The 25,266-nt window shown below is 40.2% G+C and overlaps 1 protein-coding gene across 1 annotated transcript; it reads right to left on the bottom strand.

Moving 5' to 3' along the window:
• Window positions 1-184: 184 nt before the first annotated feature.
• On the bottom strand, window positions 185-23,302 carry CLTRN (collectrin, amino acid transport regulator). The gene is made up of 6 exons (XM_050331975.1): window positions 23,063-23,302; window positions 22,641-22,699; window positions 16,819-16,904; window positions 10,326-10,442; window positions 6,980-7,174; window positions 185-2,907 (listed from the first exon to the last, which is right to left on the bottom strand). Exons 1-6 carry the CDS (start codon window positions 23,127-23,129, stop codon window positions 2,751-2,753), a joined length of 681 nt encoding a protein of 226 aa, XP_050187932.1. The 5' UTR covers window positions 23,130-23,302; the 3' UTR covers window positions 185-2,750.
• Between the last annotated feature and the right edge of the window lie 1,964 nt (window positions 23,303-25,266).

Genomic DNA, 25,266 nt, shown 5'->3' on the forward strand with positions numbered 1-25,266 from the left:
GCAGAGAGCAAGCAAGATGTATGCTCTGGGTGAATCCCATATCATCATTAGCAGAAAATTACGCCAAACTGCTGTAAAGTAATTATGCAGCTACGAGGTGAGCTGGGAGGAAGACAGTGATTAAATACTTACCTCAGAGTCAGCCCACATTGCATAATGTTTTGTTCAGAGGCTTTCAATCTATTTTCGAGTTGCTAACCAGTGCCATGGGCTGAACAGAATCTTCATTCAGGCCTTGAGAAGTATGCTCAGATAAGCTTGGCCCTTTTTCATCTCAAGTGAATTTTATTTCGAGTATCATATAGTACAACACAGGATAACACTAAATCTTACTGGGTAGCTCGAGGTTACTCTTACACTGCTAAGCTGTTCTCACCAAAATCTTTCACAGGTTCTTGCAGAGATGCTGCAGTTACCACAACCCATTGTGGTTGCACTGAGATGTGGCTATCTGTCATAGAAAGAATGTGAAAAGTGTGAAGGTTTAGAAATTATGGGATTTGAATTACCTCAATAAAACTGCCTGAGTGAGAGACCTTGGAGCAACGACTGAGGAAGCAATAACAACACTGTATTCCATATCTTCCCTCCAACACTGGCAAGCTTCATCTTTGACATTCCTGTGAGAAATACATCTACATGTTGTGGATGGTAATTTTGAAGCACTGAGATATTATCACTCATAACTGACTTTATTAATCCTTTTCCAGAATGGAGTAGCACACCCTCTGAGACCCAGAGAAGATGCAGTCCTTGTCCAGAGGGACCCACCAGCAGGACATCAAAGATAAATGTGACAGATGAGACTATGTGAGGCAAGTGATAAGTGGGTTCCATAGTTTTATTTTGCATTTAGCTTTCCTTTTCCCTGACTCCCCTAGCCTCAAGTTTCCCCTGCTCAGCTTTCTCCCTTTACCCCGATGCTTTCCCTTCTCCTTCCCATTCCTCCCCTTCTGCTCACAGTGTTCCCAAGAGTCAGTGCTGAGTCAAGTGAATAGCCAAAGGTGCTCAATACAGACAAAATGCTGAAGGATTGTACAGTGGGAAACAACCCAGTACCCTTCAGGATGTCATTCAGGATGGTCCTTCAGCAACTTTTATTCTGTTTAAGCCTGTTCCCGTTGGTGAGGAATCTAATGGAATAATCCTAAAAAGTAAATGAGTTTTCTAATATTGACTCTAAACATGACATGGAAAAAGGATGCTTAATGATCAAATTCTGCCTTCAGTGATGTGGGCAGCTGTTTGGTAACTGCAGATACTGTGTTTTGCTTCAACACACTTCCATTCTCTGTGTACGGTTACCCACATACACAACTCCCCTCTTCTGAGGCACAGTTCTTCTGAAAACAGGCCAAATTTTGTCACCAATTTAGATGGGAATGGGATTAGGGCACAGATAGCACTGTTTGTATGCACAGCTGACTTCAAAGCAATCCACTAATGCAGTGTAGGGTCTGGCACTACTTGATGTCCTCTACTCCCAGCCAAATAGGAAACACAGGTCTGAACGGTCTCTGCTGACTCACCATCACTTACATGTTCTCATCTGGGTTTGGTGCACCAAAACCAGGAGCTGGTGTTTTACGTACTGAATCCTTACTAAACCTATCCAGCGGTCACATGAGCGTTCATCTGACCCCATGCTGGCCATGCCTTGGAAATCTACTCTCGTTTTATTACTAAAAAATGTAAGGAAGGTTTTTTTCAAAGAGTTGTGAAAGACTGTCTACAAGGGCAGATAGTGACAGGACAAGAGAGAGAAACTGAGAGGAGATTTATATTAGATATTAGGAAAAAATCTTTACCGTGAAGGTGGTGAGGTACTGGAACAGGTTTGCAGAGAGGTTGTGATTGTCCTACCTCTGAAAGCATTCAAGGCCAGACTGAACAGAGGTCTGAGCAACCTGGTCTAGTGGAAGGTGTCCCTGTCCATGGCAGGGGGTTTGGGACTAGATGACCTTTAAGGTCCCTACCAACCCAGGCCATTCTTTGATCCTCTGATTTAATGAGAGCTGGGCTGCTAAACACAGACTGCACCTTTGGAAAATCTGCCCTTTGTTGCAACTTTTATTTTCTACAAATTTTAGAGTTTGGAAGCTTTAATTTCCAGGTTATCTATTCTATGACTTCGTTAAGTGAAAAACACTTCTAGTACCAGATGTTTGCTATCCTCAAAGCTACAGATGTCCCACATGCTTTTTGACTTGGTCTCACAGAGGCTGTGAAAGCTCACATTTTTGTTTCTCAATAAATGAAAACTTTCATGCACTGATCATTGTTCCATCCAAAGGCATACTACATATCACAAAACAGAAGTCACTTTACAGAGAAACTTTTGCGTATGGCTTGAAAGAAAACCCATCAAGAATTGACAATGATAGATGATCTCCCCAGTGACATTCAGGAATAATGCAGTTTCACATTTACATCAGGGACAAAAAGCAACGGACATATTTAAATAATCATTAAATATTAAATGCCTGACACATGGCAGGTTTCAGCCCTGTTCTGTCACACATCTTCTGGAAATCTTTTCTGGATATTATCTGAGGCCTTCTCATTTGCGTTGTTCATGAACAAAAGCTTTGTAATGGAGGTTCAAGTGTGTTATCAGCAAAAGGTTCTCTCCAGGGAAATTAAATGAAAGGATGTTTTTCTTGTCTTCACATTTGACATTCAGGAGTAGTGTCGAGATAAGGTAGGCACAGGAGTCTCTTGGAAAATGACCAGATAGCAATGGCAGCATTTCATAAGGATGTGAACCGTTCATCATCTGCTGCAAAGACACCATTAATGTGGCCTGGTTTTAAATCCAGCACTTCACAAGGCAGCCCATTTTCTAATGTTACTGTCACTTCAACCTTCTCTTCTAAATTTTCTCTCTCTGTTGACTCTTTATTCTTTCTAAAAACAAGAAAGAAAAAATCATTCTGTTGACCTGCATCACTCATCACGATTCCACAGACAGAAAACTACATGTTTAGTCAGAAGTTTGTTGTAGCTTAAAGGCATAGTCTTGTGTACATCTTTGCTGTTGTAAATACACCATGGAAGATGGGAGGGCCACAGATTGGAAGTCCTGGTTTAGTGGTTTGACCTCAGAAAACCCAAAGTAAACATGTTGTAAGTATGTTTTAAATAATATTTCACCTTCTTATTCTGTAAAATTACTGGAGGGTGCAGAAGGAAAAGCTGGTGCAAAACCAAAATCAAAAAAATCCCTAAATCTCTTTTTATTTTACATCAGGAAGGACTGGACTAAACATCTAATCTGGCCCTGTAATGTATGTCATAGATTCCACCCCACAATGTGTACAAATTAAAGCATACCTTTTAGAAACAGATCAACTTTAGACTAACTATAGTCTCCAAATGCACAGACTTGGGTGCCCTCACACTCCAGTATTATCTTCTCCAGAAGTTAGGTACTCTTAATGCTGCAAATCTTTTTTTTCTTCAAACTTCATTAACATCCCCCTTCCTACCCAGTATATTATGTTTTTATTTTCTAGATAAAACAATCACATGGTTTTCACTTTTTCAAGATTCAGTTCTCCCAGAAAACATATTAAAATAGTTGCTGAATTAAAAATTATCTAAATTTAAAAGAAATCTAAAAAAAAAAAAAATTCTAAAAATAAAACCATGAGAAGATGTAATAGTGAAATATCAGTCAACATGTCACAACATTCCTTTAATTCCAAATTTATTCTGACCTTGAGAACTACTAGTTCATAGTTGAAAAACCTGATGTACTTTTCAGCCTGCATTATCAGCGCTTTCAGAGGATAAGAAATTCAAAGGTCAGCTGCACTGCTTCTTTCTATCCCACAGCATGTACTGTAACAATCTGACTCGGGACAATCATAAAAAATCTGACTCAGTGTAACTGCTAATAACAGCGATATTAACAATGATAAAATTTTATTGGCCTTTGGAAGATTCTTGGCATTACAGACTTGCTAAAATAAACCTGGGGTGTAGTAGCAGAAACCTCTGACCTCTGGCTGCTGTATCTGCTCTCACACTGATAAGAGGAATGTTCTTTAATACAAAACTGTGGGGACAGAACATAAAAGTTACTAAAAAGCAGGTTCAAAAGAAATCAGAGGAGTAGAAGATGTGTGGAACTCATTGCCAGAGGAATTAAGAGAAGCTAAAAATTTCTATAAATCCAAGAGGAGACTCAGCAAGTTAAGGGAAGAGAAAACATTGTAGGTAACCCATGATGTAGGTAACCCAATACATGAAGACCAAATCCAGCTCAGGAAGGCCCACAGCTGCAAATTAGATGCTGGGAGACTAATAGAGGGAAAGACTGTGTGCTTACTCTGTTTTCACTCTTCCCAAGGCAACTATTTATGGCCTCTGTTGCAGATGGGATTTTGGGGGAGTAGGTGTAGACTTCAGGCTAGTTTAGGATAGAGAGCAGAGGATGGTCCTGCCCTAGGCGTGTGGCAAATCTATTACTGGAAAGGGAAGTGTCCTATTGCTGCAATGATAGGAGAACAAACACATGACTGGGAGACAGTGTGTCTGATCCAGCCCACTGCAGAGACAAGGGCTACAGTCACGGGGAGCTCTTCAATCTGCAGGCAGCTGTACTTGCAGTTTTATATGTTGGCAGTGATGCATAGTGAAGACCTAATTAAGTCCAAGAAATGACATGAGTCTAACTCAATACTGAAATCCCTTTACAAGCCAATCGTGCTTCCCTGCCACCCTGAGCATCAACAGCCTGAAGCACCTACTTTTGGACTTATCTGACCTGAGGTATTTAACTGATACTTTAAAGGCCTTTAAAGACAAAATGCCAGATTTATGAAAAGTCAACACCATCCTTGGGGCCAGATGTCCAACACAGCTTACTAGGCAACAGAGTTCCCATTATGTAAGCTCTGGTTGGGTTTCCAAGAAAACTAATTACTGGACATTGTCAAGTCTTTGACAACCTGGTCACTTACTTTGGTGACTGAAAAAGAGATCAGCACTTTTGAAATTCTCTTCTCTGATGTCTGGCTCTTTTCCTCAAGAAACAAAATAGCCCAGACCATTCTTTTTTACCACTCCAGTCTTTGCAACAATAGATGGAAGAAGTATGTGCTCACCCTCTCTCTCATTCCCCTGCCCCTGCTTGCAGATGTTATTGATGTGAAAGGAGGGTTAGAGTTCAGCCACAGACAAATCTGCTCTGAGGAAAGGTTATATATACAGGTAGAGTAGGGAAACAGAGGGAGAAGTGAAAAGAAGTGTAACAACTAAAAGGACAAAAATATGAGACAGAGAGGGTGCCAAGTGACCTCAGGTAGGCTGCAACAAGCCTGGTGGTATGCCACGTAGTTTACACCACATTGAGGGGAAGTGCTCAAGTTCTGCTGAGTTATTTTGAAAATACAGGGAGAAATTCCGTCTTTCAGCAAGATATGAAGCATAAATTATTATTTTAGCTAGAAAAATCATAGCTATTTAGCATAGTTTATTTAAATTACACTTATTTGAAATGTTCAAAGAACCCCTTTCAGTCAGGCACTATAAGGACACACAGAGCCATGATATGACACAGAGGGCAGGTATGGGCTTCAGGTAGCAACATTATTCTCTGCTTTTTCAGAAGAGTTGCCTGTGTTCAAGGCATTAAATAATTCAATCCATACAACGTGGTTGTGACAGGGTTAAAACTATCCATATACTCCAAGTCCCTGCCCAGACTCTTTCCCTAACACCATCTTTCATCTATTCTTTTTTGAATTTTGGGGCTTTTTGAATACAGAAAGAGGTTTTGGAAATTCATGCAACTCCTGTGAATGCAATATATAACTGAAGGGATTCTAACTACACTGCTAAAGATTGTCTATGAGAAGCACTTAACCTTAATAATAAGTGTTGTTTTTCTCAGGTCTTTTAATGTTCTTCAAGATAATAAGGAAGCAGAAAGCAACAGTCTCTGCAACACACAGCTTTTCTTATATTAATCCCTTGTTCTGATATATTTGCGGATGAAATCTATCACACAGTCAATGATTTTAACATTACCTAGTTTTCATCAGAAATTTACCTTTTCAGTTCTTCTGCTGTTCCTGTATGAATCTATTGCTGAAGTCATAATTTTGTGTTAACCTAACCTCTGTGGTAGCCAAAAGCATGGCAGAAGCTGAACTCGTATCGTAGAATTTCAACTCAGATGAGAAATTTCTATTCCTTATGCCCCAACCAGAGCCAACAGAGATGGCAGGATCAAAACATCTACTCTCTGTGTTGCTCCAACATGCTCACACTAGGGAAGCATGAATAGCCTTCTCTTTTTCACCAGAGCCACCAGAGGGCTGGTGAGAAACTGAGAGGAAAAGAGAGTATCTTTCTCCTACTCAGACAGCAAATACCTAAGCCCATGGGGAGATGTGCCCACGAACCCGTGAAGGGCTGGGTGCTTTGGATTCATCATGTCATGAATGGTAGGTGAGACCCACAGACCATTCCACTGAGCAGGCCCTCTTTGGCTGTACATTAATCATTATTGTGTTCTCTACTGGGTCTTCTCAAGCTGCAGCAGCAACATGTTTTTCAGCCCTGCCAACTTTCAGCGCTACTGCCCTGGAAGAAGCTCAGTGACTGCCAGCCCTCTCCCTCTTGGTAGCTATGTGGGTAGTCTGTCAGAGGAGGCTCCCCTGTGGCACAACAGACCTCTGGAAGATTGAAATCAAATGTCTTTGTAAAGCTCATCTCTAGTTAGGTGGCCTCCAGTATCACATTCTGACACTCTCCATTTCTTCATTACATCCCAGCATTACTAAGGCATCTATACTTCACAGTTAAAAATTTTAACCCCTTTCCTCAGAAAAGGAACATGTTGTCTTTACCTAGGAAGGGAAGGGAGCACAGCTAAATTTCTCTGAGGCTGCTCTGAAACACAAAACCAGCTCAGCTGACTTAACTAGCCAATATTCCATTAAAATAGAAGAAAGGCTAAGCTGCTTACTTCTTGCGTTTCTGAATCCCTGAAACAACGAGGAAAACAATCCCAGCCACAATGAGACAAAGAACAACACCAAATACAATAAGCCAGACAGGCGTAGAGGGTTCAACAGGAGGTGATAAGGTTGAGGTTATCTTCAGGAACTGCAGTGTTTTGTCACTCAGTAGAAAGGCACTGTTGATTCTGTTCCGGTTCATCCTTCATAAAAATAATTAAAAAAAAATAATTAAAAAAATAACATCACCACTCTTTATAAAGATATTGGATAAGTTAAAAACACAGGAAAAAATAAAAGGATTTTTCATTAACATGCTGCAGTGTCTGGTAGGACTGAATCTGATCTAGCATGATGAGTTAAAGGCCGTGAATGTTGTCCACCTTTAGTGGGGGTTGGCCATTTCTACCAGGCAACTAGCAATAGGACAAGAGGACACAGCCTAACGCTGTACCAGGGGAGGTTCAGGTTGGATAACAGCAAGAATTTCTTCTCTGAAAGGGTGGTTAAGCACTGGAATGGGCTGCCCAGGGAGGTAGTGGAGTCACCGTTCCTGGAGGTGTTTAAAAAATGACTGGACATGGCACTTAGTTCCATGGTCTAGTTGATAAGGTGGTGATCAGTCAAAGGTTGAACTTGATGGTCTTGGAGGTCTTTTCTAACCTAACTGATTCTGTGATTCTATGATTTTATGATTCTATGATGTTGGTAGGATTACACAGACCTTCACTTTAACACAGACCTTGTCAGTAATCCATGGACACCCACACACTTCCAACATTTTGAACAACAAATTTTCGTATGTATCTATCTGAAAAACTGGGAAATACAGATGAGACCTGAAGTACACAATTATTATTTATTTCTGGTTTGGACCATGTGCTGAAGACACAGCAGGCTGTAATCAGTAAGAGTGTCTCTGTTGTCTTGCTGATGCAGCATTCAAGATTAGCATGGGAGTGGCAGATATACCCTGCAGTGCTCAGGGGACTTACTTACAGTGCCCCTTGGTCTCTCAAACTGAACCATCCTGCATGTTATGGGCAGTACATCTGCCCCTGCTGCTGTAGATCTTCTTAGATCCATGAGGAACAGAATACAGTTTGGTCCAAAAGAATCCACTCCTATTGTCAACATGTCCTTCTTCTCTGCAGGATGCAGCTAAAGGGATTTGTATTTTGCACATTTTTTTCCATTATGAAAAACCGTAGGTCTGAGAAATACACTTTTTCACGAGTAGTACAATTGTTACCCTGTAATGGGGTATCTTCACCCATTTTCACTCCCTGTAATCATTTGCAGGTAATTTCAGATCTGAATCTAAGCAGCTGTCAGAGACTTTAGCAGTATCTTTCATTAGTTGTTTTAAAAAATCAAAAATTTTTGAGTAAAAAAAGTGTTACATGTATTGGTCTTGAGAAGTTTATTTTGATTGCAGTTGTATGAATTAAAGCAGCTCTTTTTTGTATAAAATTAAATTTATTTACCACACAGCAAGTATTTCCTAAGAAAAGATGTATGAGAAATACAGGTAAGATTTTTCAAACTTCTTTTCTTGGAAATCATAATGTTTGGCTGTCTCTAAGACAGGAAGTTCTTAGCTGTAATGGAAAGCCAACATTCCTGGAGAGGACTGAAAGCCATGGCATTTTATAAGACTCATTATATGGTAAGCTGTCATTTAGAAAAGATTTCCATCCTTACTGATATGAAAGGATCATTGTGAACAGATGAAATAAGCATTGTTCAGCCTCATCTAATGGCTGGACTTTCAGAATTACATACACATGCAAGCAACTATAGGTGCATTTCATGTTAGTGTATGCATCACTATATCTTGTGTATAATTATGTAAGATCTTGACTCTCAGAAAGAGCTCTGAGATGGTTTACCTTCCTCTTTATTCTTACTTTGTAGAAAATATCATGCAACAAAATTCTGGTCCATGGCTAGTGTTCTTATGTGCTACCACAGTATGAGGAATTAGAGTAAAGGTTTAGTATGGAGGCCTGCAATCAGAAGCAATTGAACAAAAAGTATTGTAGTTTTATAGTCCATTTTATTTCTTGTTTCTGAAATAGATAGGAATTAAAACTTTTCATAAATAGCATATTTATCAGAATGGGGGGACAGACAACAGTTAAAAAACCAAACAATAATAGCATCCAATTTCTGTGCCGAACGGGGCACATAAAAGACTTAAATAAATCAGCTTATGCTACTGAGTGTATCAAAGAATAACAGAAATGCAAAAACCCCACATTCCAGTACTCTTACAGAGAGCTTCAGTGAATAAATAATCTGCTTTCTCCACTAATGCTATGAAGCTATTGTTTGGTGTCTCTGTAGGAAATAGTTTAATCTGCTCATAAGCTTAAGTTAATCTTTCCAAAAGAAGGCCTACTCATTCATCAGGAATTAGGCATTACACCTCCACAGAGATAACATGAATTTTCAAGACAGAGCACAGAATGCCTGAAAACAAAGAGGTCCGTTTTCCACCCTGTGCTTGAGAAATGTACGTGAGTTATGCAGCTTGTGGGACTCATCCCTATAAACCCCTTGTGAAGGTTTGGTGGACCACTGAAGTCAGACTACCCACTTTTTCTTTTTCCCTCATCAGCTCCACATTCTTGCTTTTATTTGCTACATAGTGTGATTTTTAGTAGAAAGCAAACTGATTTGTACCACACAGTACTTTGTACAAGCAATGCTCAGCTATGATATTGACTGGCATTCCAGAACCAGCTGGAATGAAAAGAATGTGAGCAGAAAGTTGTTTAATCCAGGCTGGGACACAGCCAGCTCTGTTAGGAGTTCACACGAGCTCTTCTCATGTGAAAACTCAACTTCTAAATTAAATCACTTGAACTGTTAGCAAGAAGCACTGAAAGGGAGCCTATGCTCATTAGTCCAGGTATAGATGTGCATGTAGCATGCAGTGAAAGTTAAATTACATTAATTCCACCCAGAAAGTGTGCAATTCCATCATCTGAGGGAGAAGGCGCTCTTGCTGGTAAATATAGCAGTTGGATGAGAGCACTGTATGTGCCACACACCGAACAGCAAATCACAGGTAGGGCTCTGGAAAGGGACTAAATTTCTTCTGAGTCTCCAGCATTAACAGAGACTCTTTCCAAAGTTATAATCCCAAGGCTCACATGCTTTGCATTCTGTGGGACTGTTAAAAATCCTCTGATCTCCCCTTCATGAAAGAGTACTGACCCCTTGGTGTTTTAACTACTTGGATTAATTCATCCTTAAAGAGGAAGTGTGCTTATTCATACAAGGCCCAGAGAGAGAAAGCATCCTCAGTAAGCAAGGAAGAAAAGGTTGCAGAAGCAGTTACTGTACCTGATGGCTGCCTCTACCACACTTCCAGGAACAGTTGTCACATTTTTGGAAGAATCTGTGACCACAAACCAAAATGACACACGGTCTGTCACATTGCAGAGCAGCACATTGGAAATTCTGCAGGTAGTTAAAAAACAAATAAAAACCCAAACATTAAAGATGCATGAAAGGAATTATTGAAATATTTTAGATTTTCTTAATATATTGCTCTCATCTAAGCCCCCCTTAGAAATCTCATTTTAAAAAAAGTTAACAGTTAATGCTCAAGAAAGAAACATCACTCATAACATTTCCCATTTCCTAATATGACAAAAAAAAAAACTAAGGTTATTAAGACCAAACGAGTCTTCAAATAAATTTTTGAATCTCTCACAAACTTGCATGGTCTTGGACATACATTTACCATAATCAAATAGAAAAATACATATTTGAATATTAATCATCAGGGCTGTCACAAAGATTATATAATGAGGCAAATGCATTAATGAATTAGGAATTTTGGTTTTGACAGCAAATAATCAAGGAACAGGCATTGGGAATTCCCTACATGATTGTCAAGTGAGTGCAGTTCTTCTACAAGATATATTTGTTGGAAGGAAGAACAGTGGAATTGATGCTGGGTTTTTTGATATCTTTGTTCACAGAACCAGGCAGAGTAGAGGGAACAAGCTAAATTTAGTCATTCTACTGGCCTATGCTATTTATCTTATGCTGAAAAAAAAAAAAAAAGTATTATCTATTTTAAAGGAAGATTGCTCAGCTTTATGTGAAGTTTTTAGTGGAAGGGCGTAGGCACAGAGTTTCTCAGGGCATACGATGTAACGGTGTGCGAAACGCCTTTCTTCAGATTCTTACAAATGGGGTTCCTGACGCTAGCGCCAGTAAGTGTCGGAATCATCGGCAAACCCTCCTGGAATGGCATCCCCACGAGTATCTGAGCTAAGGAAGCGCCAGGGTCCCCGCCGTGCCCGAGGGACGCCCCCGACCCCGCCCGCCGCCGCGCCCTGCGGGCAGCGCCACCTGCCGGCCATCCCGCCAGCGCCGCCCGGCCCGCAGCGGCAGCGGGAACGGGGACCGGGCGTGAGGGATGGAAGGGATCCTGGAGATCATCTAGTGCCAACACCCCTGCCTGCACAGGGAAACCCTTCACTAAACCAGGTTGCTCAAAGCCCCACCAACCCGGCCGTGAACGCTTCCAGGGACGGGGCATGCACAATTTCCCTTGGATCTGATGCTGTATCTCACCACCCTCATTGTAAAAAATTTCTTCCTAATATCTAATCTAAATCTACCCCCTTACAGTTTATTACTGTTACCCCTTGCCCTGTCACTACAGACCTTAGTAAAAAGTCCTTCAATCTCCTTCTTGTAGGCTGCTTTCAGGTACTGAAAGATGTTATAAAGTCACCCCAGAGCTTTCTCTTCTCCAGGCTGAACAAAACTAATTCTGTCACCTTTTCCTCACAGGAGAGGTGCTCCATCCCTACAACCATCTTGGTGGCCCTACTCTGGATGTGACCCCACAGCTGGATGCAGTACTCGAGGTGGGGTCTCACCAGAGCAGAGCAGAGGTGCAGAATCCCCTCCCTCAACCTGCTGGTCCCACATCTTTTGATGCAGCCCAGGATATGGTTGGCGTTCTGAGCCGCAAGTGCACATTCCAGAGAGATATGTAATAAAATGGATTTTGTGGAGCTGAATTACTCACTTTTACCTCTCTGGAACTATATCAATTTGGAAATACAAAGAATTTTTATGGATAAAAGAGGAAAGCCATTCTCTGGAATTTGAAAAGATGTTCACATCAGTTTACTGGCAACAGACAGAAGATAAAAGCAGATCTATTCTTCACAAAACAAAAGCAAAGCACAAAATATACAGGAGGGGAGGGAAAAAAAGCCTACTTTTGGCTGGTGGCTGACAAACTTTTGCTGACTTCACAGAACATCTAAAACTGTATCTGCAGAGGAAATTTTCTATCAGAGGAACTTATAACAGTAGGACCCAAAACTTTATGTCATAGTTCCCAAAGCTGCAGTTTCTGTGGTGCAATCAAAAACTGGGCCAGGTGGAAAATTTGTATGTGTGTTGCCTTACAGATGTTCTTGAAATGGCATAAGTGAGGAAAGTTTGATCCCCAAAGAGAAAGATAAATTTGGAAGACAAGGACTGGCAGAACATCCTGTCTTTTTCACTCTCTTTCAGAGACTCTTCAGCCTGGGGTCTTTCCTCAGTGCCAAGGCTTTCAGCATGAGACAGGGCAGTCAGTCACCATAGGGGCAGCATCTCTCTCTAGAACAAACAGCACTGAATCAATTGGGCAGCAGAGATTGCACTAAGATATGTAAATTTTGCTGCCTTTCTGATCCCCGTTGTGTCTAAAATCCTTGCACAATTACAAGCATCCAAAACTTGGCTTCATTGCCACCACTTTTTCATCAGCAGAATCCAAATGCCATAAATCCTTCCAGGCCCCAAAAAGAGTAATACAGCTCACAAGAAATTCAAAGGGGATTGAGTAAACACCAAAACAGACTAGTTCAACAAGCACCGATGTGGCAATGTCTGTGCAGCAGGTGCACCTTTTTTTTTCTCCTGCACTATTTGCATTCAGGTCTGATTCACAACATGCAGAAGCATTGCAGCTGTGCCGTCACACTGTACAGATCTGAGAAACACGGCTTCCCTATGCACTAATTAACTGTATTTGTAAACATATATGTGGACATCTTTCTTTTTCCTTAGCAGCCGGTAGACTTTTGACATGGAGATTGTAGGAGTCTGTTATCATCAAAATGACAGGATCCTGGTTTGGCCTTATGGCACCACGGCAAAAGTCCAAAATTGCATTTCCTTTAATATACACAAGTGAACACCAGTGAGTAGATTACAGGAAATCCTGACAGTTCCTTGCACTTTAACACCACCATTGTTCCTTATGGAGATTTAAAGGAAGGTTTAGGGTTAAGAAAGAGCTACCAGAGAGTCAAAGGGAGCCAGGTGCCTATAGTGGCCATTAGCTCATGAAAGAACCACAGTTCCATGTCCTGAGTGCCCATCTCCTGTTATTCCAAAAGCATCAGGACTCTTCCAACCCAGGGCTGTGCAGCTGCTCCTGCAAAGGAATGTTATTTTCTCCCCTTTCATGAGAGCAGTCACAGGATCACCTTGATGTAACAGCTTTAACTCTAGAAGCTTATTTTGTTGTTATAAATGGTCACAATATTTTTAGTATCAAAAATAGATGGTCTTAGGAAGATGGATAGTGTGGATGAATTTTTTGCTGGTCACTTTGGAGGAAAACTGCTGGGGTTTTTTATGTATAAATGAGGGGAAGATGTACCCAAAGTAGATTCTGTTGCTTGAATGAAAGCAAATGCGATTACATTCTTTCTGCTCTAAAGATTAACTAGTCTCACGCCCAGAAGAGATGCATATTATTTCAAATGAGTCACAGATTACAGAAACACAGACTACAGACAATAATTTTTTAACACTGAGAGATCAAAGGTTGGCTGATGTAGTTCATGACTGTATATACTGAGAATCAATTGAAAGCCTGTATGTAAAAGGAAATAAAGGGGGTTTAATTCTCCATTGAAAAAGAAGTATTTATTTGATCTGTATTAATAGTTACTGAGCTATTTGATGGATCGTATCTTTCTTCTGTTTCACACAAACTTGAAAATTTGACAAGCCTTTCAAACATTAAACACTGCTCCATGATTTATTACATTTCAGTTTAGAAATTAACTTTAGAGAACTCGAGATGTAACATGCCATCCTGCCCATTCTGCATTGGGTCACTCAGTGGTTACACAAGGGCAACAACAGCATCAACTGCTGTTTGCAGCAACACATTCAAATGTTTGTCATCACCAGTTGGCTTTTATCCAGCTCCAGAAGCCTAACAAAAGGTGACCTTTGAATATCAAAAACTATGGGACAGGCTGCAACAATGGTTACCCTGATCCACCAGACAAATTATTTCAAGGCCTGATCCAGCTCACTGAAGTTTATGGCAGTTGTGGCTGTGGGTTACTCAAGGGCTGTGGGTGTGTTAGAAATTAAGGGGATATTAAAAGTTTGTCACATCCTGGCTATGGTCATGTGGATAGTTTATATCCTGGTAGAACCAGTAGTTATGTAAAATAATGGTGCATTTTTCAAAATCTTCAATTAACCGGATGCAAAATTTGGGTAAGTTTAAATGCTACCAGAATGCAGTCACAGGCAATTTGTTCTTTTATGACAGAATAATTGGTATTTGTCTTTTACAACTCCTGAAGAAAATGTGTTGGTATTCGCCTGCAAAAGCTCCTGCAGTGAAATGCAATTTATTTGCCAGTAGTGTAATGTAATTTATTTGCCACAAGATCCTGCTTCTGCCTCCCTCTTCACCACACTGCAAGCCTCTGCCACTATCCTCACCAGCTATGCCAGAGTGCCACTTCTGTGCACAGCATGCTGCTCTATCCTGAGTGCCCCCACACCTCCATGACCACTGCAGAGGGGATGGAGAGGGACTGGCGCTCCTGCCTTCCAGCTGCCAGCCACACGGATGTGGAAAGGGGTGTGTTATTTCCAGCACATCTACAGGATGGAGGCTTTCACAGCCTTCCTGCTCCCACGTAACAGGCAGATTATTTGAGGTGTATTGGGAGGTTTGTCTGGTCTCTCTGTCCCTGTACGGGGGCTCTGAGGTCTCTTGGGATTTGGGAGAGATCTGTGCATAGGATACTTCTCAGCCTGTGGCCTAGAAGTTGTACCAGATCTCAGAGCTGCACAGCTGCCCTTCAGTTGACATGCTGTCTGTACATGACCATAAAGGTATCTCTAAGTCCTAGATGAGTTATGAGTTATACCTCCAAGGTACACCTCAACAAGTTATACCCCATGAGGAAGTCAATGCCATCTTAAAAAGAGCTAAAGATGCCCAAACCTAGCTGTTTCCAAATATTATACTGACTTCTTTTCCAAACAACTTAGTAGCAGGAAATTGCAAGACCACCTCCAAACTGGAGTAACACTGATATCATCATGTTTGTCCATAGGAAAAGCTGTCTTGGTGGAAAATTGAATTGAGTATTCTATGATTTCCCAGAGTGGGTACACATAACTGCCATTACAAATTTAACTCCTTTCCTTCTGGCTTGATTTTTTTCCCATTCCTGCACCAACCTTTCTAGTATTATTTGATTCTGCCAAAAACCACAGTGCTTTGTGAAAGCACCATGACTTTGAAAGAAGAGAATAATTTAAAAAAAGGACCCAGGACTAAAATAAGTATACAAAAGCAAATCTTTATGGATCAGATGCTGGATGAAAACTTTTCTAATTTGAAAAACTGAAAAAAAGCCCTACAGAATAATTTGTAATTAGCTTGTATCTTGAACTCATTTATTAAAGTGCCATTTTAATTGGGTTTAGTAGCACACTTGGCTGTTTTTGTTAAGCTTAGTGTAATGGCTCTCTTGCTCAAAGGAGACCACTCCTGAGGAATTAAAATGAAATAGCAAGGAATCAAACATTCCTGTTATATTGAGGGTGAAATCCCCTTCTATTTAACAGAAGTGCAGCAGCCACAATAATCATCATGTGACTAAAGTTAACAAATATCTTTGCAAATGAGGAATATGTTTCACCTGATGCAATGATAGTCTGAAGGAGTTTTGTTTTTAAGTAAATTGAGAACCTTATCCACATTAGTCTACCAGAACCCCAAGTCTTTTCTTTCAAAATGAAAAACGATGAAAAAAACTAATAGGCCTATGGAAATGCACTTACAAGGTTTTTCATTTAAGAAAGATAAGAACACAGTGAAAATACAGCTTGCTAAATGATCTGTCTAATCTGGTATCTAATTTCATAGAGTAGCAAGGATCAGAAGCCTGAGAAGAATATTCAATACTGCAGGGCAGATTTAATCCCAAAATCAATTAAAGGCTGATTTATATCTGAACTGCAACATCTGAAACTTCTTGATGCCAGGTAACTCAACCTCTGTGATCCTGGGGATAGAGATCAGCAGCAGAGCACAGCACTGGCAGAGCTGTTTATCTTCTGGGTCTCTGAGTCAGCTCATCTTCAGCATCCTACTGAAGCTGAGCTCTAAGATAGTGTGCACCAAAGCTGCTTAGTCAAAGATCTTCACTGTCTCTCTTGACCTTCCAACATGTCCCTTTGCCTCCTCCCAGGATGGTCTCCAGAAGGTGTCAAATCTTACTGCCAGGTTCTTCTGAAAGTGAACTGGCACCATCCCACTGAGACCCACAGCTATGTCACTTCATATCAACTGGGATACTGGTTCAAAGATTGAACATTGCTTAAGACAGTGTGATGTTTAACATGTATCTGTGTGTCAAAGAAATATAATGGAACAGTCTGCTTTTAGAATCTCTATATAATGATTTCTGCAGTTCAGCACAGCAGAGAACAGTCACTACATCCAGCATTGTTCATATGCATAAGGCAAATCTGAGTAGATGCTTACTGAGTTGTGCTCTTGCTGGAATATCTTCTCATTGCAAAAGCCACCATTGCTTTGAAGAGGTACTCTTCATTGGCATCCCAGGCATACTGTAAAGCAAGATGGAAAATAATTAGTTTCAGCACCAGTGCTGGCAGTACAGAGAGGCAAAAGAGTCATTGAACTTGAAATGCTGTATTGATCAAGAAAATTATTAAATTCTCTGGTTGTGCTAAGAAAATAAATGCCCATTATTTAGTATGCACAAAGGACTTCTTCTAGCGGAAACAAAACAGCACAATATAAACTGTAATATAAATAATATAAACTGTAAAGAATGTTTCCAAAGACTGAATTAATCAAATGTTTCTGAAAGCCGATCAAACTGGAGAGGTAAAGTTTCTTGTACCAAGACTAGTTATATTATTAGAATTCTCCCCACACAGCTGCACCTATGGCCTTGCCTCTTTTGCTGGATAAACTCAGTTAAAGTAGAAAGCTTAAATCCACCCTCAAAGGCTACTTAGCTCTGCCTAAAAATAAATTAAAAAGAACTAGTGCTGAAGGTAGTCTCTGGGAGCTGGACATCAGGACACCAGGAATTAAAATGAGATTGCAGCCTTATTGCTGTACACGGCCTTTGTAACAAGAAGACTCAACTATATTACAAATTGCTACACTGCATATAAGACAAAAGAAAGAAAATAGCATCCTTACTACTTCAATAAGAAGTAAAATACAGGCTCCAAAAACTGGTGTCTGTTGTCCTGATGAAAAATCATGCTTCTGTAATTTTAGTTCTCTGAGACAGCTTCTCTGGCTTCCCCTGGGCTTTCACTCACATATGCAATGCTAATGACCTGTAAGAACTGCATATATTACATTTTTATAACAGGAGCCATGACTGAGGCATACTGATTGAATTCCCCCTTTCACCTTTCATCAGATTACAAAGATTATTAGTTCCTTGGAATTATATTAACGGAAGTTAGAAACAGCTTTCTTCAGTCAATCAGAACACACATTTCATCTTTAATTTTCAGCATTAAAAAAATCTGCTCTGTAATCACCCAAACCAAAACCAAATGGTGTGGATACTTAACTCTGTTGACATCATGAACCTACTTTTTTTGTGGTCCTTCAAAAAACAACAATGTACATCAAAAAGCAGTAAACAGCATTGCCAAATCTTAATTCTGGTTTTTAAGTTCTGATTTTGGATGCATGGAGCTGCAACCCTTCCACAGAAAAAAAGGAATCCAACTTTCAGGTATCAGCAGCCCTCATTTTGCACTGGCAAACTGTGGACTGGGAACCTAGAGAGGGCCATCATTTAAATGGTAGAAAGTCATACTGATCATGTTTATCATCCCTAGACAAAGGATGAGTTGTGAAATGGGCTCACTGAGATGTGGTAAGACGAGGACAACAAAGCTAAGGCAATAGGCAACTTGAGCAGCACTAAAATCCAGGTGCAGTGCTGAGAACCTGGGTTCTGACTCACCCCTCTTGCCTTGTGAATGGAGCTGGGAACATACTGTGATAATGCATACCAGCCTGGGAACTTCAACCGAGAAAAAAACCAGAGAGAAATTCTTTGGAAAAAAATTATAAAAGCCTGTACTTTGATCCCACTGCACTGATGAAAACATGACATTATTGAGAGCAACTATCACTAAAAGAAAAAAGAGATCATTTAGTAGAGGAATTAATACAGATGGGAGCCATAAAACTATTTATCATCATTTTAAAGACATCTGTATTTAAACCATGAAGCACAATTTGCAGCATTAAAAGGGAAGATCTTCTATTTTTCTGCATGTGGCACTATTGACTGAATCCCTACATGCCATCTGCAGCCTTTGAGAACAGGTCCAAAAGCACAGAAAAAAAAATCATTTGTTACCCAGTGGACTAAAACAGCTGTAGAGATAATTTAATCAGTTGTCTTGAAAATGGATAATGATGAAGCACACTCCATTTCATGCTTACATGGACACAAATGCAATGCAGCACTTCCAAGTACATGTACTTGATATGTTTATGTTTAGTGCAATGCATATATACATGCAGTTTGTCACAATCTAGTATTCAGTTTTCATGAATAATGTGTTTGCCTGGGACTCCTTCAAGTCAGAGTAACTAAGAGGGTATCTCAAAACAGAGAAAATAATTTGTAGTGAGGAATTCGAGCCCCAGCTGAAAGAGTAAGCACTTGAAAAAAAAAGACAGAATAAACAGAAAGCTGGAAGAAATGGGGGCAGGGGACTGGTAGAGAAAGTTCAGCAGAAATCAGGGGTCTGCCTGAGTGAGGAGAAGATGCTGCAGAAAACTTCTGGGAAGAGGGGCAAGAAGCCCCAAGAAAATGGAGATGAGACAGGAAGTAAAGGAGATGGAGATGGCTATGGGCTCCATATGAACAAGAACCTCTATAAAGGACTGCATGAAGGAATATGCAGGGAGAAGGTAAAATAATGAGGAGGAAAAGTAAGGCAAGAGCACCTTTAAGCTAACAAACTGTATGAACTCAGGATAAGTGGGCATGAATTTATAGAAACAAGTCTCTAATCAGCAGCTTTCTCCAGTCAGAGAGGTGCAAAGAAACCTATAATTATTTGTGTTGGAAGGGACCCCAAAGATCATCTAGTTCCAATTCCCATGCCATGGCCAGGCACACCTTCCACTACACCTGATTCATTCTACCATGGGCCTTTATCAGTTTTATCTTTATCCTGCAAGTGCAAAGGTCTGGACTGCAGCTGATGACTGAGGATGTTCCTATGCAGTGCAGCTACTGCTGCACATTTTCTGCTGATACACAGGAGATACTAAATATCATTGGCAACCACACACTATAAATGTAACTGTTATCAATGACACATTACATGATGGTATCAGAACTATTAATGTTTACCATCTTAATTGCTCTGCAAAGAAACCAACACAAAATCTTGGCACAGTTGCACCTGCCATCCTTTATACATTAAGAAGGAGCAAAATTAGACATAGCTGACTGTGAAAGTTAGTCTTAAATTCCTGTTACTGAAAGACGATGATTAGATATATGGCGAAAGATGATGAGTGTAGGTTGTTGATGGGGTGAAATGCTATAGTAGTGCTTTAAGGAAGACAAAATTTGAGTAGAATGAGATTAGAATATTACACGATTGCTCTGAGCAACCTGACCTCATTTCCGTGTTGACCTGGCTTTGAGCAGCAGAGGACTAGGGACCCTTTAAGATCCCTTCCCTCCTGAATGGTTCTGTGTTTTAATTAGACAGCCATTTAGACTGCAGTGTGGCTATGGACACACAAACACACTTCTGTGTCCCATCTGGTGGCAAGACACAAGGTGTATGTCAACCTTTCTCCTCTTCATCCCCTACCCTAGAAACAGCCTGAATACATGAGCCAGAAGGGCAGTGCACCTTCTACTTCACCTGGCTGCGACTCCCGAGGTGCCAGCTCTTCAACTCTTACAGTTAAAATGAGTGGTGACATCAAGGTACACAGAATTCTCAGTGCACATCACTTCTTCTCACTCCCTAGTTGCCTCTGGCCCTTTTGATTTAATTCTCTACCCCTCTGCTCACTCCATGAGTAGGAAGCAACTAGTGACTAGCAGCTAATCCAGAAGCCACTCATAAAGTAAAACCATCCCCAGAGAGACTCATAAATCACCTTCCATTTGGGCCTACAGGCACCGTTTCCTCTCACCGATCAGCAAACAATGCTCTGTCAAGTACACCCATCATTTGCAAATAAAATGATAACAGCTGAATACTTACTGCATCTGAGCTGCTCTTTCCAGCTCCATTCTGATAAGACCTAAATAAATACACTAAATGGAGCTCTGTGCTGCCAAGTACAGTCTACCTGATGCACATTAAAAAATGGTGTCCTGTTTTTATCAGCCTCACACAAGGTGGATGGCGTGCACTAAACCACGTGAAAAGCTGCACTAACTGATTTCCTATGCCCCTGAATGTACATTGGAGTTATCCTGCCAGTCCTGGAGCAAAATTCCCACAGTATCAGGGCTTTCTGTTATGGTGTAGCTTGAAGTGACTTGGGAATGAACGAAGCTGGGCATGTCCTACTGTGACAGTATTACGCTTTTCTTTGCTAAAACAAATAAATGACATTAAAAAAAGTAAGGTGTCCCAAATTCTTTAACCAAAATGAATTTCAGTTTTATGGTAGTTTCAGTTTTCAATTTCAGTCATCCACAGAGAAGTTTGCAATGGCTATGAAAAGGAATTGCTGCTACCTGTGCACTTAATAAACTGGTCATTATTTGTGGGTGATCTTGTATGGATCATACCACTTTCAACTAGTTGGTGTTCTAAAATGCTCTTCTTAGCACTTTCACACACTTTGTGAAACTCTGTTATACGAAATAAATTACTCTCTACAAAAAAAAATAGACTCCTCAGTTATTGCTTTTTTCTTGCAATAAAAAGGGCTTTTAAAAGTAATGATTTGTTTCATACCCTTTTTGAATAAAAAAAATTAAAAAATGACAAATGATCAAACAAAACACCCTTATTTTACTAGAGCTGGAGAAGCAAAAAGCATTAAAAAAGGGCATTACTGGGAACTGCAATTTTCATTCTTTGCTACTATGTTGAACTAAGATTAAATCAAAACATTAGCAGTTATCTTTTAAAGGAGCTTCAATAATTATTTTGACATATTTTCAGCCATAGTATTATACTAGTTTTAATAATTTTTTAATGAACCGGCCTCGCATTACTGTTTAATTGAACTCTCCCACCCCAGAGGACTGACTTCAATACAAATTTCCAGACATTTACTTAAGCAGGTATCTTGAATTAATCTTTGCTATTTTTCTGGTTTATAAAGTTATCAGTGAAACCAAGGTGCCTGCTAATGTTACTTTAAATTACCTGATATTTCAGGGTAATTTTAGAACAGCTTCTACAGTCATAGGGAGTTTCTCATTTCACCAATCTCTTATAACATATAACCTACTGCTTTTTGTTTCCCAGGGTTCATAACATAATCAGACACCACACTTCCAGTGGAGATGACTGTCCAAGACATTTCATATCTAATTTTATGCTGAGCCTGTTAACACGACGCAGATTTGCCCTAAGTATTGAAAACTATGAACAAAGTACTGGGATCTGACGTATTAAACAGTGCCTTAGATAAGGAAGGACCATTCTGCTAACTAATGTCCCAATCTCTTACATACGTCTCTTATTGCTCACACCAGTACTTCTGCATTAAGCCCAAAGATCTGAATTAAGCCAAAGCAGTGCAGTCCTCATGAGACAAGCCTGTGCACCAGTGCAGGGAAAAAAGGCCACTATCCGAAGCCCTCCATTAGTAGGGAACTGATGAGACATGCTTGAATGATCTCTACAGTTAATGCTTGTCTGAGAGCCTGATATAAAGTCCCATTTCATAAAGACAAAAAAAATATTTTCCTGCTTCTCTTCCCAGACACACTTGACTTTACAAGCAGCGCTCTCAAGCAGAAGTGCTTTTCCCAAAATACAGACTTACATTTATGCAGCACCTCTCATGCATAAAGTGTAACATCCCTACTGCTCTTCCAGAGGAAAAAACCAAAATCTTTGAAAGAAAATTATCTTTATGAACAGCTGAGATTTATACTTCTCTTAAAGGATGACATTTTAAGGAATGGGCTAGTCAAATGTCAAGAAATGGATCCCTGGATCATGACTTCAGCAAGCTATTACAATTAACAATGTAAACCAATTTGCTTGTGTTGCCTCCAGAACTTTTCCAGTATATATTACTTCCATTTTGGCAGATATTCAGTTAGGAAGAATATGTGAAGATGCTTTACTTACTGCATTATCTCCCAAAGCTCTTTTGATGCTAATCCGCACTTTGAAAGCATTTTGTGCATCTGACACAAAGACAAAAAAGGAAACATATATTGATAGTCAGCAAAAATAGGATGTTAAATAATTTACTTCCCTAATTATTTCACAAACAGCAGCTTCTAAATGTGTCTTAACAGATCACCTCTTTAAGAGAACAGAATTTACTAGCATAAAAAGAGCCCTACAGAGATTTACCATGACCTCTTTAAGTGAGATCAACTTCCATACCTAATTTGCAAACTCCTAAAAGAAGTGAATGTTCAGCATTTCAATCTTCAAACTGAAGACTATAGTTAAAATAAAAATCTGAGAAGCTGGCAGCTTTGTAGTCATAAACTGATAGCTGTTTTACTTGGGGAACGATGGGAATCAGCTCCAAATCTTACCTGGCTTGCAGAGCTCAGCATGAGCAATGGCAACTACAGAGAGTGTAAGCAGCAAAGCCCGTAACATCCCGTCAGCATGGAAAGGTTGAGGCAAAAAGAAGTCGAGTCTCCCCTGTAAAGCACTCTTAAACTTTCTGTGACCCAGGATTAAAGCATCAGGAGAACAAGTGAGCGACCAAGTAAAAGGTTTAATAATTAACCCCCGTTATTTTAGCTAAAAACAGGCACTAGAAACAACTGTCTTCTGCTAGTTATTTACTAGCTTTCTCTGTAATAAAGAAAACAAAAACAAACAAAAACCTAAAACCACAAAAACCCAAGCAAACAAACAAACAAAAACCCCAAACAAACAAGTTCTTAAATTTCCTTCTTCCATTTTAGAAAAATACAAAATGTCCCAGAGTGCTCCAGGCCAACCTTTTATTTCCACAGCTGCTGTGTCAGAGATACACACGAGATGTCTGTGGGACATCACACCAGAGCAGCCAGCAACTGTGACCCACAGCACCTGAATTGGAAAGTTGCCTGACACCAGATCCCAAAGGAAGCTGCCACCTGTCTTTCATGGGAAACTGTCTGGCCCACAGAGGGTCCTTGAGGATAAAGGAAGACTGGGCACCCTTTTCACTCCTCCAAAAGAAATGTGTGATGAACACAGAACTCCTAGACCCAAAAAACAGGGCTCTGGATTTGCCCCTCACTTGCCTTTAAACTCACAGCACTTCTGAAGGGCCACCCTGGTGGGTTCAGTGCTGTATCACCCTACTCCCACCCTGATCCCACTCCTGCATCCTGTCTCAGGAGCTGGTCTGAGCCCAGCGAAGTAAATACCTTGTTCTACTCAAAAACTCCCCGTGTCTGAGGCATTGCTTTGCATGAAAAGAACTGTTATACACATGGAGAAATACGTCACAGGCTCATTACAGCAGTAATGAGAATAAGAAAAGGTGCAATAAAAGGACATGAGAAACATCTTGAATAGGGACATGTTCTTGTTTTGTAGACATGACCAGCTGTGTGTACATATAAACACACACATGGAAATACTTTAATGATGCACTCCATACTATTAATCAAATGTTTACCAAGACAAAGAAATAAATAAATGCAGAGGAGAAACAATTCAGAAACTGAAATGCACTGCAGGTACTTGAACAGTCTTTGCAATCTAGGCAGCTAGACCGGATTATTTTATTCCACTCTGCTGCTGTACTCCCCCTGTAGCCATTCTGATTAATGGTTAGTTCCTAAATTGAAGACTGCTTCAAAATTACTTTCAGTTGGTCCTTTAGCACTGGGAAGTGTGTCTGGAGACTGCAAACCCAAAGACCTTCACATGAACGACAAACAGTGAGAAAATTTGACTTTACCATTGGACTGAATTTATGGAAGACAATAACCAGTACTTACTACATTAGAATAGCTGGACTTTCAGGTAACAAAGAACTTAACTGTTTCAGTAATTTAATCTTATTTTTAGAATCCACTGTTAAAGGACTTGATATCCCATCTTTAAAAGTCATTACATCAAGCTGATTCCCAGGCACCACTTCAGTCTCACTAGGCAACCAGTTCTGAGTACAAAACTACTGGATACATTATCTACTTAGACATTCAATCTATGCCTATGAAAACAAAAAAGTGATGCATTAATTTCTAATGATACCTTAAATTAACATGCTGTATGTACACACATCAAAATGTACAGATGTACGAAAGACTATCCTGTAACATTTGTAACATAAAAAAACTTAAAAGAATGTGAATGCAACCAGTTTCATGGTAAATTCATTTGCATTGCTTCAATAATGAGCATGTAAACTTCTTTGTACCTTTGGGGAAAACACTGAAGAACTTGGGAAGAGAGGAGAAAAGCCAAGCACTCTTTCACTGCTGCCAGAAGGTAAATGGAACTGAGCGTCAATACACAGCATCACCTCTTTTCCCCCCCGTAAAACACCATAAATCAGTTCTTTCCCTCAGAATCACATGGAGCCGGTGTCAAAGTACATTGAAGGCACACAGCTACCAGCAGGAACAACTCAGAGTACATGACTGGATTCCCTGATCAGGGCTGCTGACTTCCAGCCAGGATGGCTGATTTTCCCCAATTTATCTTGCTGGCAAGAAGCAAGACAAATGATTTTTTCCAGCAGAGAGGGGAGGAGGCCAGGGGAAGCACCAGTGTGATAAACACCCTAGCT

This window comes from Myiozetetes cayanensis, unplaced genomic scaffold (genome assembly GCF_022539395.1).
Source record: "Myiozetetes cayanensis isolate MyiCay16 unplaced genomic scaffold, myiCay2020 scf5-8, whole genome shotgun sequence".
NCBI classification, from domain to species: Eukaryota; Metazoa; Chordata; class Aves; order Passeriformes; family Tyrannidae; genus Myiozetetes; species Myiozetetes cayanensis.

Coding starts and splice junctions, on each gene's coding strand:
- CLTRN (XM_050331975.1), bottom strand. CDS start 23,129: ATGTTACGGGCTTTGCTGCTTACACTCTCTGTAGTTGCCATTGCTCAT. Junction 22,700..23,062: donor TGCTGAGCTCTGCAAGCCAG/GTAAGATTTGGA, acceptor TCTTTGTGTCAG/ATGCACAAAATGCTTTCAAA. Junction 10,443..16,818: donor TCCAGCAAGAGCACAACTCA/GTAAGCATCTAC, acceptor AACTACCTGCAG/AATTTCCAATGTGCTGCTCT.